The 15,770-nt window shown below is 34.7% G+C and overlaps 1 protein-coding gene across 2 annotated transcripts in view; it reads left to right on the top strand.

The window, feature by feature from the left end:
• LOC138325019 (proteasome adapter and scaffold protein ECM29-like) overlaps positions 1-15,770 on the top strand; it is a 39,936-nt gene that overhangs the window by 9,513 nt on the left and 14,653 nt on the right. For both annotated transcript variants that reach the window (XM_069270357.1, XM_069270359.1), the window contains exons 15-34: positions 1,032-1,164; positions 6,532-6,612; positions 6,999-7,179; positions 7,648-7,739; positions 8,007-8,141; positions 8,533-8,677; positions 8,792-8,988; positions 9,334-9,435; positions 9,747-9,860; positions 10,246-10,338; positions 10,474-10,588; positions 10,957-11,071; positions 11,537-11,605; positions 11,903-12,020; positions 12,882-13,052; positions 13,359-13,438; positions 13,829-13,934; positions 14,321-14,368; positions 15,113-15,234; positions 15,590-15,752. In XM_069270357.1, the coding sequence (XP_069126458.1) occupies positions 1,032-1,164; positions 6,532-6,612; positions 6,999-7,179; positions 7,648-7,739; positions 8,007-8,141; positions 8,533-8,677; positions 8,792-8,988; positions 9,334-9,435; positions 9,747-9,860; positions 10,246-10,338; positions 10,474-10,588; positions 10,957-11,071; positions 11,537-11,605; positions 11,903-12,020; positions 12,882-13,052; positions 13,359-13,438; positions 13,829-13,934; positions 14,321-14,368; positions 15,113-15,234; positions 15,590-15,752 (2,380 nt within the window). The remainder of the gene's footprint in view (positions 1-1,031; positions 1,165-6,531; positions 6,613-6,998; positions 7,180-7,647; positions 7,740-8,006; positions 8,142-8,532; positions 8,678-8,791; positions 8,989-9,333; positions 9,436-9,746; positions 9,861-10,245; positions 10,339-10,473; positions 10,589-10,956; positions 11,072-11,536; positions 11,606-11,902; positions 12,021-12,881; positions 13,053-13,358; positions 13,439-13,828; positions 13,935-14,320; positions 14,369-15,112; positions 15,235-15,589; positions 15,753-15,770) is intronic.

Raw genomic sequence — 15,770 nt, 5'->3', positions numbered from 1 at the left:
TCCACTAGTATTACATGGCTGACCACAGGTTTATACTATCCGATTAGTTAAGTGATAGAAATAAGCCAGTGTTAATTAGTATTATAGATTTTCTTGGTTAAACTTGAAATACGTTTTTACATTTAAAGGCCCACTACCTTTCCGGAGCAAAATTTAAAGGTTTCTTAAAAACATAAATATCACAAGAAAATACATATCGAGTGCCTAAGATGAGGTTACAACACCAAACAGATGCAAGTTTTCCTACGTATTATGTGATAACTGTGGAGAATCATTTCGCTGTTTTGATGTCTGGTGCAGGTAAAGTCATTTAGGACGACGGCAGGAACATAAGACGACCCGAGTTATGAAAATTAACATTTCATTTATTTTAATCAAATTTTTCAGAATATGATGATGAGTGTAGTATTAAAGGAAAGTTTATAACTTTTGCGATGCTACAAAATTATCGATCTCGTTTTACATTCCCCTTTTGAAAATTAAAAGCTGTTTCGGAAAGGTAGTAGGCCTTTAATGGTTAGTTTAAATGTTACCTGAATAAGAACTTTCCTTAATAGTACTGACATCAAGTTGCTGGATGGGTGTCAACTATTATTCAAGAATCTCCAAAACATATTGCACTTAGCCTTGAGCACACACCCTTAGATGATTGCAAACAAAATTGTTTTCACACCCCAATGAAATTAAAAAATAGTGATATCAATGCATATAATTAATTTTCCAGACTACTTGATAAAATAAAATGCATTTACATGTACAATTCCATTGATTTTCCAAGAGATAATTTTTCCAAATCAATACGCAATGTCAATGTTTCTATTGTGACGTCAAAATAATGTCAGGATTTTGTGGCAATTCCCAGATGTTTTTTCATAGCGGTATGAAAAGAAAAAAGAAAAATCGGCCAATCAGAATGCGAGATTTATTATGAAAACAAAGAAAAATTAATTATGAGTAATTGCATTTTCATTTAGATCATTCTTCTCATGTAACTCATGAACTGACGTTTACTTCCCTATATTTTTTTTTAGTAAAGAAGATGTCCGTACAGAAGCCATGAAGTCAGTGAAGTCCAAACCAAACACAGATCCTAAGTCAGCCATTAAAGAGGAGCTACCAAAGATGCCAAAGTTTACCACGGCCATGACCTACATCAAAGATAAGGTTCTGCTGATTAATTTACAATATTTGCTTTCAAAAACCGCTAATTTGATGATTAAGACCCCTTAAGAATGTAGTCTCATGGTAAGGGAGACAGATCATGATTTTTTCATACAGACGCTTGAGTTATGACAGTGCCCCAAGCTCTTCAAGCATTTGAATGACCGCGATTTGATTAAAACCCCCTTTTCTGAAGTTTGAATTTATGAATAAATTATTTTATTATTTTTAAAAATAACAACACAAATAATCCTATCAGTCTTAAATTGCAATTTTATGGTAAATATATATTGATTAAACATTGTTAATTATTTTAAAACTAAAACTATTGACATCTAGGCTATATTGTAACAGAATAGCCATTATGAAAAACCCAAACGAGAGGAAGAAACTACTAGAGAATGCTCGACATATCAAGCAGTACGCTCCTCCCACTATGAAGAGAGTAATCTTAACAAGGGACCTGACGAAACAACAGAGAGACGATAGGAAGAACAAATACCTTGAAAAACAACATGCCCAATCTGAAACAACCAAACATATGAGAGACAACGATCCATCTAAAAACAAGGGGCAGACTAACGAAAAACAGAAAGGCATAGTGTTTGGGAATTGCCCTGTCGCGAAACCAGCCTTGACAGAAATAACAACACTACCGGATAACCTAATGTCTGGGGATAGCCCCGCCATAGGTATCCCAACAGCCCAGACCAAAAGTATGGCAAAAAATATACAAACAACAGCTACAACCATAAATGGACATTCCATAAGCCCAATTCATATGAGAACATCGAACAACAACAAAATACTAACTACAGTGGATGTACATAATAGCACCGCTCTCCAGTCTCCGAATGTTGCAATATGTGATCATTCACAAAAACTCATCTACGAGTTAGACTCTGACGAAGAAATCTCAACAGAATCCAACCAGACCGATCAACAAAATAAATCCAGATAGGATGAATGTTTTAATATTTTAAAACCAAAAACTGAAATATTTTCCACCGTGAAAAGCTCCCTGTCGATAATATACACCAACTGCGACACGCTAACTACTACAAAGAAAACCGAGCTGGAGGACTATATACAACACCATCATCCAGATATCATCTGTTTGACAGAAACAAATTACAAGAATCCCCTTTATGAGAGTGACGACCGTTCTAAGCTATTGGATGACTATAACCTGTTGCAGCCCAAAACATGCAAGCGAGGAGTAGGAGTCTATGTCAAATGTCACATTAGTGTGGACATTATTGAATTAGTCGATGACATGGATGATCAACTATGCTGTATCATCAATCTGCTGGGAAATGATCGTCTGCTCCTATGTACCATCTATAGAAGCCCAAATTCTACAGCTACAGGAAATCTCAAACTATTAAACCTGCTGGACCAAATATATTTAAACAACAGCTCACACAAGTTAATCGTGGGAGATTTCAACTTCAAGCAAATTGATTGGACATCATATACATCAAACTCTGGAGTTCAACATCCATCCTCCCTATTTATATCCAAGGTCAAGGACTGCTATCTGTATCAACACGTCAACCAACCGACCCGCTTTAGAGAAGGTCAACAAAGCAATATACTCGATTTGATATTTACAAATGAAGAGGGAATGATAGATAACCTAACTCTCAACCCCGGATTAGGCTTAAGCGACCACCTCCTTCTGTCATTCAATCTACTGACATACACAGAAACCCACAACAAAACATGTGATGTGAGACGATATAACTTCCTCAAGGGAAACTACAACCGAATAAATGACAATCTACACAAACTTGATCTGACACCGCTAGAAGCCTGTTCAACCATCGAAGAAACTTGGAATACCTTTGAAGACTACCTGAAGAAACAAATAGCGGACAATGTCCCAACCTATAAGCTTGGAAATCAAAGCCGAAGGAAACCATATATAAACCGCGAGGCTCAAGATAAAATAAGAAAGAAAAGCAGACTCTGGACAAAGTACTTACACTGTAAGACAACTACAAACTTTGATAATTACAAAAAAGCCAGAAACGAAGCAACTAAAGCACTACGACTTTCTAAATATTCGTACGAGCAGGGACATTGCCTCAAAGATCAAAACCAACCCCAAGCTCTTCTGGAAATATGTGAGATCCAAAACCAAAACAGCGCCGACAATGTTCAGTGTCAAATCTACAGATGGGATCATCACCCAAGACCCTTTAGAGGTAGCAAATATAATGAACAATTATTTTGCTAGTGTTTTCACTAAAGATGATCCTTCAAAACCACTTCCCCATCTACCATCAAGAACATACCAGTCTCCCTTGGAAAATGTCCCAATAACGGAACAAATAGTTGAACAAGCTGTACTACAAATCAATAGCAACAAGTCACCAGGACCCGATAACATTCACCCCAACCTCATCGTTAAAACCATCAAGGAACTAAAACGGCCTCTCACCTTGATTTACAGGAAATCTCTACAAGAAGGAACCCTCCCCAACCAATGGAAAAAGGCCAACGTTAGCCCTATATACAAAAAGGGGTCACGGAAAGATCCAGGAAACTACAGACCCATTAGCCTGACGTCTGTTCCCTCTAAAATTTTACAACGTATAATTCGTGACGCAATAATCAAACATATGGATACCAACAATTTTTTCACTAAAGAACAACACGGATTCAGACATGGGCGATCTTGTACAACTCAACTACTAGAGACACTAGAAGACTGGATAACTGCTTTAGATAACGGTTATAACATCGACGTCATTTACCTTGACTTCAAAAAGGCATTTGACAAAGTGTCTCACCGTCTGCTTCTCCATAAAGTTGAAAGCTACGGAATTAAAGGGAAGCTACTATCTTGGATAAAAGACTTTCTATCTGGAATGGAACAGAGAGTTATTATTAATGGCCAAAAATCTGATGTGCAAACAGTAAGCAGTGGAGTCCCACAGGGCAGCGTACTTGGACCAGTACTATTTTTAATATATGTTAACGACATACCAGAAGCTGCAACCTGTATCACAAAGCTTTTCGCAGACGATACCAAATTATACTCAGCATCAAGTACTATAACACATATTCAAGAGCTCCAAAGCAGCATAAACAACATAACTAAGTGGACAAATACCTGGCTTATGGAACTCAATCTAGACAAGTGCAAACATATGGAAATCGGAAATGGAATCAAAAATTCAAAATTCACTATTGGAGATAGCAACTCGAAGATAACAATCAAGAAAACTACATCTGAAAAAGACCTCGGGGTGACTATAGACCACAAATTAACTTTTACTGAACATGTAAACAACGCAACAGCGAAAGCAAACAAAATCATGGGGGTAATCTTCAGAACATTCACCTACATGGACCCAAATGTATTCAATATATTGTTCAAGACACTTGTAAGACCTCACCTAGAGTATGGTTCAACTATATGGTCACCAATGTACCAGAAAGACAAAAGAGCTATTGAAAACGTCCAGAGAAGAGCAACTAAAAGGATACCCTCCCTAAAGGACATCCCATATGGTGAGAGACTAAGAAAACTTGGCCTCCCAACGCTGGAGTATAGGAGAAAAAGATCCGACTTGATTCAAACCTACAAAATTATCAATAAAATAGATTCTATAGACTCAAGAAGGATGTTTCAAAAACCAACATACACAGCTACTAGAGGAAATGCCAATAAAATCTTTAAGAAGTCCTTCAGACTAAACTCAAGCAGAAACTTCTTTTCGAACCGTGTGGTAAACCTATGGAATGGTCTTCCTACCGACGTATCGAGTGCACCTAATGTCAATATCTTCAAAAGCAGACTGAACAACCATTGGAAACATCATCCAAGCAAGTTCGCCTCCGACTGATTCTGTGTGTTAACCAAGGATCGTTTTCCAAATAATTAAGTATAAGGCCAAATCATTTTAGTGACAATCTAATACTGGCCTAAAATTTTAAGTATCTACCCAACTAATCTAGAATTTAAGTTAAAGTGTGTCCACTACCAAACTTTACTATACCAACTGGTGTCAATAGATGTCTGGGGAAAGCCCCGCCACTGTTATAACTGTTATTTGAATTTATTGATTAATGCCAAATACTATATTTTAAAATATTAATTATGACATTATACCTCATGAGAAATCAAATCTATATCCTTCGGCTCCACTCAATATGCTATACTAGCATTTTTAACTTGTATTATATGAACTGTAAATACTACGTTTTAATTGCGCGCGCAACCGGAACTCAATTTCTAGTCGGTGTAGGGAGGGGTTAAAAAACCCCTATCAGTCACCGCAATCACGGAGCCCATCAATGCCTCTCCATAAGTCTCCTGACTTCCAATGAGGCCGAAAACCTGCGAATTACCTGCGAAAAGAAAATTCTGTAGTGAATGTATAAAAAGTATATATTATAGGGGAGATAACTCTATTGTGAATCCCATCTTTTTCAATGAAAAATGAAGGTTTTTTGGTTCTAAAAATGCTCTATCTTGACAAATTGTGGTTCAATTTTCTTGAAAATTGACTGATTAAAAGCAACTTTGTCACTTTTTAGTCTGTTATTTTTCTATAAAAATTGAACTTCACAATTTTGATTTATTTTCATTTTGGTGAGAATGTTTTAGGTGATTTACTTGCGTCTTTTTTACCTTATTTCCTCCAAAAATGATCACTAGAAATTAATTATGACGAGAAGTAAAGCATTTTTTTTTAAAAAAAGGACTGATATATATCACGTCAATTAAACAATATATATATCGTGGAACATTTTGTTAATTAATTTCATTTACTGGGCGGATTTAGTACAGACTAATGCTGTTTTTTCATGTGCAGAATCTACTCAAAAATGGCAAATTTGAATATTTATTTAGAAAAAATAGATGGTTCAATTTCTTCGAAACTTTGACAGAAGATGCATAACAACATATTTACTTCATAAATCAAATATGAAAAATATTGAACGACAGGAAAATTTTGGGGGATGTGAGACTACCACCTTAATACCATTATAATTAGCTGTTCATTATAAGGCCAAAAAAAAATGTCTGTTTAGGGTTACCCAATTGACCCTAATTTTTTCTCCATTTTACATGGAATTTTATTTTTGAAGTCGGGATTTCCACCTCAGATTTGGGTTCTGGACATGATTTTAGAGTGAAAGACACACATAAAAAAAAAAAGAATCCGGACCTACCGACCCTATTTTTTTGCCCATGTAACCCTAAACAGACTAATTTTTTGACATAATGATAATTAGACTTAGCCAATCAGTAATGGTGTACCTTTATGTTATATCATTTATGATTGGCTAAGTCTAAAATTAAGACAGTTTTGGAGATTGTTTCATGATTCTGAGACCTGGTTATATTCACAGGCAGATCAAAGAGTTAAAACCCAGTATAAGGTGACAGCAGGAAACCATGTGATGGCCTTCAACTCTATCGCTTATGAGCAGGTATCTCTACTTCTCTCTTCATTAAATCATCCATGCACATAACTTCATCTCAATTGTCGGAAAAATTTAACTCCATCTTAATTGTCTGAAAAGTTTAAAACTGATTTTAGGAAATCATTAAATGACTTATGATAATGAAAAGATATTCTTAAATTTCATTTTATTCCTTCAAGTCAACATTTTCTGAGGTGATTGAAATTGAATAATATTTTATTAATTCAGTTTTTTTTGTTAGACTCATTAGCCTTGGGTGTTGTAAATATTTGTTCTATTGCTGCTCCTTCTGACAATAACCTATTAATTCTGTACCAGCTAAACTCACAATTAAGTGGCCATTCTAAGGTTGATAGTTATGAAGTATTTTATGTGACCTATTTCTGGCCTAGATGGTGCTGTACCTGAGGTCGTGCCTGGCTTGTGAGGCCGGAGTTATCCCAAACACAGACTCACTGAGTGACATGCAGGACCAGGCCCCAGCTGTATCTAAGTACCTGTTAGGGATGCTGCAGTCTGACTCTCTACAGTCGTACCTCGACTTCATCAAACATCTCCTCACTGTCGTCGGAGGTCAGATTAATCATTAACGTTTATATACATTAACCTTATTTCTATACAGTTATTAATTTTGGGAATAAAATCTTATCAACTAATGATCACACCTAAATAAATAATAAGGTGCAGTTGAAATCAGCACGCTATTATTGCCAAATATTGCAAAGAAATTTCCCCAATTTTCATGGCCAAAATTTGTATATTTAGCACTTATATTCATTAAATACACAGGCATATGCTAGTCTGAAAAATTGGATATGAACACTTTAAAACTTTTTTAATGTTTAACAGTTTCCATGATTGTGAGAAGTTTTTACAGTAAATTAAATGACGGAAAGTCAATGTAACTATGAAAATGGTATTATAAATAATTATAGTTTGATAACAGATACATACTGAAGTAAAATTTGGGAATAGAATCATGAACAAAGTAATTGTCACCAGATAAAGATTCTGCATATTTGAAATCCTTTATGACTTCAGGAGCATGCAGTATGTACTGTCTGTTAGAATTAGTGTCTATGGCACCCACAAAATTATCCTCACAGTTCATGCAGAACTTGGACTGGATAAAGGTGAGATTTTCGTATAAGATTATTCCATCAGCTGGTAAATATGGATGGTTTTATATATTTGAAAAAACCAAAGATATAATCTTAATATATGAAGTGTTTATATTATACATATCAATGAGGACTCATTATTGGATGTTAAATTTTATTTTAAACCATAGGCAAGTGTTGTAAATAACTTATATTGTTTGGAAAAAGCCAAGGAATGTCAAACTTTATTTCACTTTCTGCAATGTTTTCCGTATTTTTTAAATCATGTATTTTTTTCAGCGCTACATTTTCTCCAGTAAGGATGATTTAAAAACATATGCTAGCCAGCTACACGCTACAGTCCTGTGTCACCAGCCTGACAAGACCAAGATAAACGACGCTATCACAGAATTATGTGACAAAGTCTCTAGTAAAGTGAGTACTTAGAAATTAATTATCAAATAATTGTCAAGGTGATTGGTGTTTGTCAAATTAACCAGGCCCGGATTTCTCGAAACAACCTTAAGTCAAAAACTGACTTAAGTCATAAATTCATATAAGTTACATAAGGACAAAAACTTAAGTTTTGACTTAAGTCTGCTCTTTTGTTACGAAAAATTGGGGCCAGAACCATGAAATAAATCATAAGATTCATCAAGCCTTTTTCTGCAGCATCGCATACCTTGAAGATGATTATGTTTATTCTGACCTAAACAATACATCGCCATATTATGATATATTGACACATACATGTACATTGTCACTAAAATTAGATTTTATCGTATATTGATCAGAAACAATAAAGATTTGTGTTTTATTTTCTCAGAATTTTGAGGTCCAGCAGGGCTCTATTATTGCCTTGGGATACCTAATAGGTCGATACTTAAGGATAAATTCTAACGGCATGGAGACAGATAGTGATGTGGATGCCAAACTCTCAGCTGCCATGGCAACAGCGGTTCACGATATAGGTCAGTATGGTGCTTTAGAAAAATTCCGTTGTACAGTTTGTAAAGGAAGAAGATAGATTTAGCAGATAACATGCATCATAAACATTTAAGATAATTTTTGTGTTTGTTTTGTAGTGAAACTGCTGAAGCCTACAGACGAGGTACCAGACCCATTACTGCCGTCTATCTGTCTGGCCATTGGGGAGATAGGCAGGAACTCGGCACTGCTGCTGCCATCTGGTGCTGAAGGGGATGAACAGGAGAAGATAACTAAGCTGTCTTTGGTCAAAGTTCTATTAAAAATGGTCACATCAGGGAAGGAAACCAACAAGGTAGAATACTGTAGCTTGTAATCATTAACCCTTGGTGCTATTGATCCATGTGACCTTTTCCCTCTTTATCTGTTGAAATTTTCCCAGAGTTACATTCTCCTTCACGTATGGATGCCATCTTGGCAGTTTACCACTTGTCACACATGGTAACTCTCATCACAACATGACAACTCATCCGACTTCTGAAGATTCCTGACTTATTAAACATCAGCATCGATTAGTATTCTAACTGGAAGTAATGTCTTAGGGTGCAAAATCTGATCAGGTAATTAATTTGAATGCTAAGTTGTTAAAAGATTTGTCTATTTCTCACCATTTTAATTGTTATACTGGTTAATGTTTTAGACAAAAGAGAAAGCCTCCCTGTGTCTGGGCTACATCTGTGTGGGAGAGGAGGAGTTTCCATATCGTAGGAAAGTGATCAAGGAGATGATGGAGGCAGCACAGGTACGAATACCACATCTAATTTTATATACCAAACGACTATCAGAAAATGTGGAGAAAAATTATAGAAAATTATAGAACTTGATTACATATTAATTAGAAATACAGTAACATTTGATTATTTCGCAGATTAGATTATCACACTTAAAATTATATTCAAGCAATAAAATGTTGAAAAATTTATTGGAGACGTATTTCTTAGCATTCTGTGCTGTGAACGATTATAAGAATTGTTCTGACATGAACTGCCTGTGTAATTATAATTAATATCCTGTACAAGCTATGGGTTATTTAGTTTTGACTTTTCCCTACAGGCTAAGCAGATAGAGTTAAATATGACAATGGGGGATGCCTTGGTGTACAGTGCCCAGGGAATCACAGCAGCTGCGGCCAGAGACATATGGACAGAGACTGTGGAGGAATTTAATGTATGTCAAATAGTGTTTACTCCAGACCTATATCTGCATGTAGGAAAACATTGTTTAAATAATGAATCATTAGATATTCCAGGAGCTAAAGGAAATATTTCATAAAAAATTATCAATATTACAGTTAGCGATCAGAAGTAACATATTTTTTATGTATATCTTGCAGTTAAGTTCTTTGACATGTTTTAGTATAATATGGGTTTCCCATGTCATTTAGATGTTGATTTCTGTTACTTTGCTGAGCCCTTAGTTCTGTTAACATTTAAGGGTTGTAATTACATTTAGTCTGTCTGATACCACACATCTGAACTCTGGTGTCTTACTACATCAAAGTTTAATGATATTAGAAAATGTAAAGAATAGGAGCATATATTTCTTTCCTCAGAGCCGGACCAGTAAAGGTGTAAATGAAGTAGCTTGGTACCTCGACTTGCTGCTCAAACAGTACATTGTAAACGTCAACCCACATCTACGACAGGTAAGTGTTGTGAAGATTTTGTTGAACGGAACTTCTACTTGCAGAAATTAACACTGGTTGGAGTTATGATGAATTATCAAATCATCCCAAAACGACTTTAGGTGATTAAAAAAATTCATGCTTTATTTTTTCCAGGCTGCCTGTATATGGCTGTTAGCTCTAGTGAAGAACTGTAATACTCATGAAGCCCTGCAGTCCAATCTACTCGAGATTCAGAGAGCATTTATGAAGATGTTGTCAGAAAATGATGGTAGGATTAATTGATAAATAGATATATCATATTTTGGATATGAAGCATTCAGTGCATTCATCTTTATGAGGTGAAACAGACTGTCAATTTGAAAGTACCAATTAAGGTAGTGATTGAATAAGCATTTCTATTTTGTATTTTGATTATTTATTATTTTTTGTTAATGAAATGCTTAACATTAATCCATTTAAAAATATATATTATGTTACTTGAGCTTCAAAGACTTAGATGTAAATTGAAAATTAGAACACAAATACAATAGATGATTTCTTGATGTTAACAACTAGTTCTGTAATGTGAAGTGTCCAGGGAAGTATAAGATGTTATGTTGTTGTAAAAAACCTACACTGTTATATTATTTCCGTCAGACATTACCCAGGACATTGCATCTAAAGGTCTGGGTCTGGTGTACGAGGTGTGTAGCTCCAAACAGAAGGATGAACTGGTAGCCGAGTTAGTGGACACACTTATGACGGGTAAAAGGTGAGTTATCTGTCACGTAAAACTCCAAAATATACCAATAACTAAGGCACCAATGTAGGTAATACAAATGTGTAGTAATGTAATGATATTTTTATATTGAAAAAAAAAATATGAAGGGTTCCCTGTTATACAATCATTTTGACTATATGATGTGTCAATAAAATTTGTTGATCAGAAATGAATACCAATACATCAGTATGTAGTGAGATATTATGCCAAGCTCTTGGATTTTATTTTCTATTTTAGCTAATAGAAAAAAAATCACTTTATTGATTTGTAACATATAATTGCACAATATTCTGCAACATTATGCTATTAGTTCAATTTAAGATTAATATTGGAGATTTAAAAATAAGAAAATTACAAAAAAAATGTTGCATATCGTTGAGAAGGTTTGTTATTCTAAGTAGAGAATACAGACTGATTGTACACCTATTGTAATGTACTAAAAACAACCTTTTTCAGAGCAAAGCAAGAGGTAACTGGTGACAGTAAGATCTTTGAGCAGGGATCTATCGGGAAGACTCCAGATGGGTAAATGTGTTCTCCTTTACAGTACTGAGGCTGTATAGCTGGTTCTAATATTTTTCCATAGGGATGATCTTTTTTTTTTGCTTTTTTTTTGCAATTGTTCTGGACATTGCTTTGATTGCGAAAAGTTTTCTGTGAAATATGGAGAAATAAATGAGTCATATATAATTTGAAAGCCAGATTGTGAAAATTTAAAACTGCTCAAATTTAGTTTTCTCATGTTAAGGTAAAATTTCGAAAATTTTGACAGGTGTTCATAATTAATTTCATGACCATACTTACCTCTTGTTGTCCTTACAGTGGAGGTCTGTCGACATACAAGGAGCTTTGTTCAATGGCTAACGACCTCAACCAGCCTGATCTCATCTACAAGTTCATGCACCTAGCCAACCACAACGCCATGTGGAACTCCAAAAAGGTTCGCCAAAATGGTAGCCAATCAAAACTGATGACACAGAATATCTAGGAATCTTGGTAGCCAATCAAAACTGATGACACAGAATATCTAGGAATCTTATGATATAGATTTTAAAAAATGAATTGTTATTCAATTTTGTTTTTAATTTTGAAATCTTAAGTTTTACAAATATTAAAATAAAAGGCCTTTTTTAAAGTGAATAGTCTGGCAAAGAAAGGCTGAAGTCGGTAAAATGGTTTTAATATATTCAGTATAATTTCTTATGAAATAGAAAAATAAAATTCCTTTCAAAATCGCTCTGCATTTGAAGAAATTAATTTATAATATAATATCCTAAAACATCCTCCGGACTGGCTATGTCAATTACAAAGAGTTATTTTTGGAACTGTGCTAAATTTACATGGGACTTTTCCATAATTTGATTGGTTAAAACTGGACAACATAAGCCAAATTTAATCGTCGTTTTGATGTGTAAGGACTTTTGGAAGGCCAGTGAATGCATTTAGACTCACAGGTTTTCTTTGTCCGACCATTCACCTTAAAGAAGTTGGTATATAAAATATATACTTAATGAATTAATGTAAAAGTAATTGATGAATATGATAATGATCATCGTAGGAGACCCACTAGTGATCACACTACACTACGATATTAACGTTAGTGTATATATCGCCTAGGTTACTGAGGATGGATAATGATATAAGAAACATTTCCTACAGTTTAGATAGTAGCATTAATTTGCACAAAAGTCATGATATTATTTTTAAGTAACTGCATTTAGTAACAGTAAATAATGTGATGATTTGTAAGGTTATATTTTAATAAGTATAAATGTTTCAAGATGTTATATGATATTTTTAGGGAGCAGCGTTTGGATTCAGCACTATAGCAGCCCAGGCTGGTGAGCAGTTAGCTCCATATCTATATAAGCTGGTACCTAGACTTTACAGGTACCAGTTTGATCCTAACCCCAAAATCCAGCAGGCCATGACGAGTATCTGGCAAGCAGTGGTCCACGACAATACCAACACTGTAAGTCAGAAAGTTATATCGATTTCAGCACATTTGTGAAACTTACTGTCAGTGATACCAAAGTATTCTCAGAATGCTAAAATAAAAATATTCATTCCTTTAATATTTTTTAAAAATTCAAATTCTATGTTTGGTGATTTTACATTGTGTTTATGTTCATCAACAACCAAGTAATTCATAATCATTAAAGCTTAATTACGGCTTTCATATAGATTACATAACTGAATACAGGTATGAATATAAAAAACAATCAACAGAATGTGTTCAGCAAGGAATGTTAATTTTAACATTTATTTCTCTTAATAGGTTGATAAATACATGAAGGAGATAGCAACAGATTTAGTTAAAAACCTCACCAATAATCAGTGGAGAGTGAGAGAATCAAGGTGAGTAATACCCCAACCTTTTATTAATTTAAAAAAATTATTTATTTATGGATTATTTTATCCAGTTAGATATCCTGTACATTCTGATAAAATCAAATTGATCCCTCATTATCTATTTTTTATTTTTTTATTTTCCAGCTTTTTTGGTTCAATATAAGAAGTTGGTAGATTTCAGTCTCCCTTCCTAGTTCCCGATTGTACTGTGAATGGGGAATATGTGTAGAATTCATACAGAAACCGTTAAACAAATTCTTTGCCATAAACAAAGACCAAAAAACGTGATAATTATTTTGATCTTGATCAGTAACTAATGAAACAAACTGTTACCAATATGATATCTCCAAGAAAACTATCCAGTCCTAATGATCCGGTTGTGTTTCCTTTATACAGCTGTCTGGCTGTGAACGACCTCTTACGAGGACGCCCTATAGACGATATTGTACACATCCTACCAGACTTGTGGGAGTCTTGTCTTAGAGTCAGAGACGATATCAAGGTAGAGTTTCCTGTATGGTTTAGATGCTATTTATAAGATTTATGCTCTTTGACTAGTGTTTAACCTCTATGATGTAGTTGTATTGATATATATTATATAATATTGTAGAGTTTTCTGTATCAATTAGATCCTAAATATGCTCCTTGAGTAAAAACTTTCCTGGAATTGAACCTTATATTAGCTTAATAGTCCTAATGAGTGCTGTATTTTCCATTTCTGTTATATATTTACAACTTATTTCTCTTATCTGTCCTCTGGATGGAAGACTTCATTAATGTTTAATTAAAAAGTGTCTGGAGTGTAATTATATTATGCTGAATTATTTGCAATTAGGCAGTACTTTTCCTAATTAAGCTCATTTTTTAAGTCCTAAATGTATTTTGTAGGAGTCGGTCCGGAATGCAGCTGATGTGGCATGTAGAGCCCTGAGTCGAGTGAGTATAACATTGTTGTCTCTTGGTCTCGTCCAAAGAAAATATAATTTGTATTCTCTGAATGTTGAATTTGACATCACCCAGTATAAATGCATCGACTCCAAACATAAATCCCAGGGTGTCAAAAATTCAAAGTCAATATTTTAGATATAATAATTGTGTCGCCTGCAATGCAAGGGCAACACATAGGTATCATTATGTAGGCATCGGTTTTGGCGTTGTTGTCGGCGGGGTTGGTGTCGGAGGCGTCAGGGAAACGGTTTCCGTGCGATAACTTTAGTATTTATTTTCCGATTTCAACCAAATTTGGGATATTGCTTTATATCAATGAGATCTCATATGAGTTTAATAATGCTCAAAATCGGTCAATATTTGCAAGAGTAATGGGACTTTAAAATCGTTAAAACAGATACATCCATGGTTTTCCCTCAATAACTTTAGTATTTATTGTCCGATTTCAACCAAATTTGAAATATTGCTTTATATCAATGAGATCTCCTTAGATGGGTTCGATACTGGTCAAAATCCGTCAATATTTGCAAGAGTTAGGGGACTTGATTATTTCACCTAATTATCAACAATATTTCAACTGTAAATAACTATTTTTGTGATGCTGTGCAGGCGACACGTCCACTTCCATGGAATTCTTGTTTTATATTTATATGTTTAATATCTATACATCTGTGCTTATTATGAAATGAAAAACATGTAACTTCTGATTATTGGCTGATGTAATTATTTCAGGCGTCAGTCAAGATATGTGACGTCAACTACGGCAAGATAGGGGAGGAGGCAACCAAAGCTGTCCTTCCTTGTCTACTAAAAAACAGTATCCAGAGTTCTGTATCCGCCGTCAGAGCCATAGGGTGAGCTACAAATCCACTTAAAATAGTAAACTGTCAGGCTCTATTATTAACAAACTGACTTTGATTATTGAAACTGAATGTTGACCTTTTAGGCCTGAATCTTTGTGAAATTAAGGTTACTGGTAGTTTTCTGTTCGTTCAAAACTATTTTTTGTCAAATCTTTATGAAATTAAGAATTATTAAATATTTTTTTTTACATTTTTCCCATGTTAACAATTAGAGCTAGGCCCCTTGTACATTTTGTAAATATATCTGTGTAATTCTGTAGCACTGGTTGATCTGCTACATATCATTAAGAACGTAGGTCCTTTCAACCTATGTTGAAACATCTCTGCTTGTTTCACATCTTTGCAGGTTGTCGACTTTGCTGAAGATCAGTAAGAATGCTGGATCCTTATTAAAACCACATATTCCTATCCTGGTGAGGGCACTGTTAGAGGCCGTGAGTGGCCTTGAGCCTCAAGTCCTCAACTATTACAGTCTCCGTGTGGCTGACAGTCAGACAGCCCAAGATCAGGTATAAGACTCCCGGCCA

The sequence above is a fragment of the Argopecten irradians genome, chromosome 6, assembly GCF_041381155.1.
Source record: "Argopecten irradians isolate NY chromosome 6, Ai_NY, whole genome shotgun sequence".
In the NCBI taxonomy this organism is placed as follows: Eukaryota; Metazoa; Mollusca; class Bivalvia; order Pectinida; family Pectinidae; genus Argopecten; species Argopecten irradians.
The sequence above is the reverse complement of the archived record's forward strand: the minus strand, read 5'-3'. Positions and strand labels throughout refer to the sequence as shown.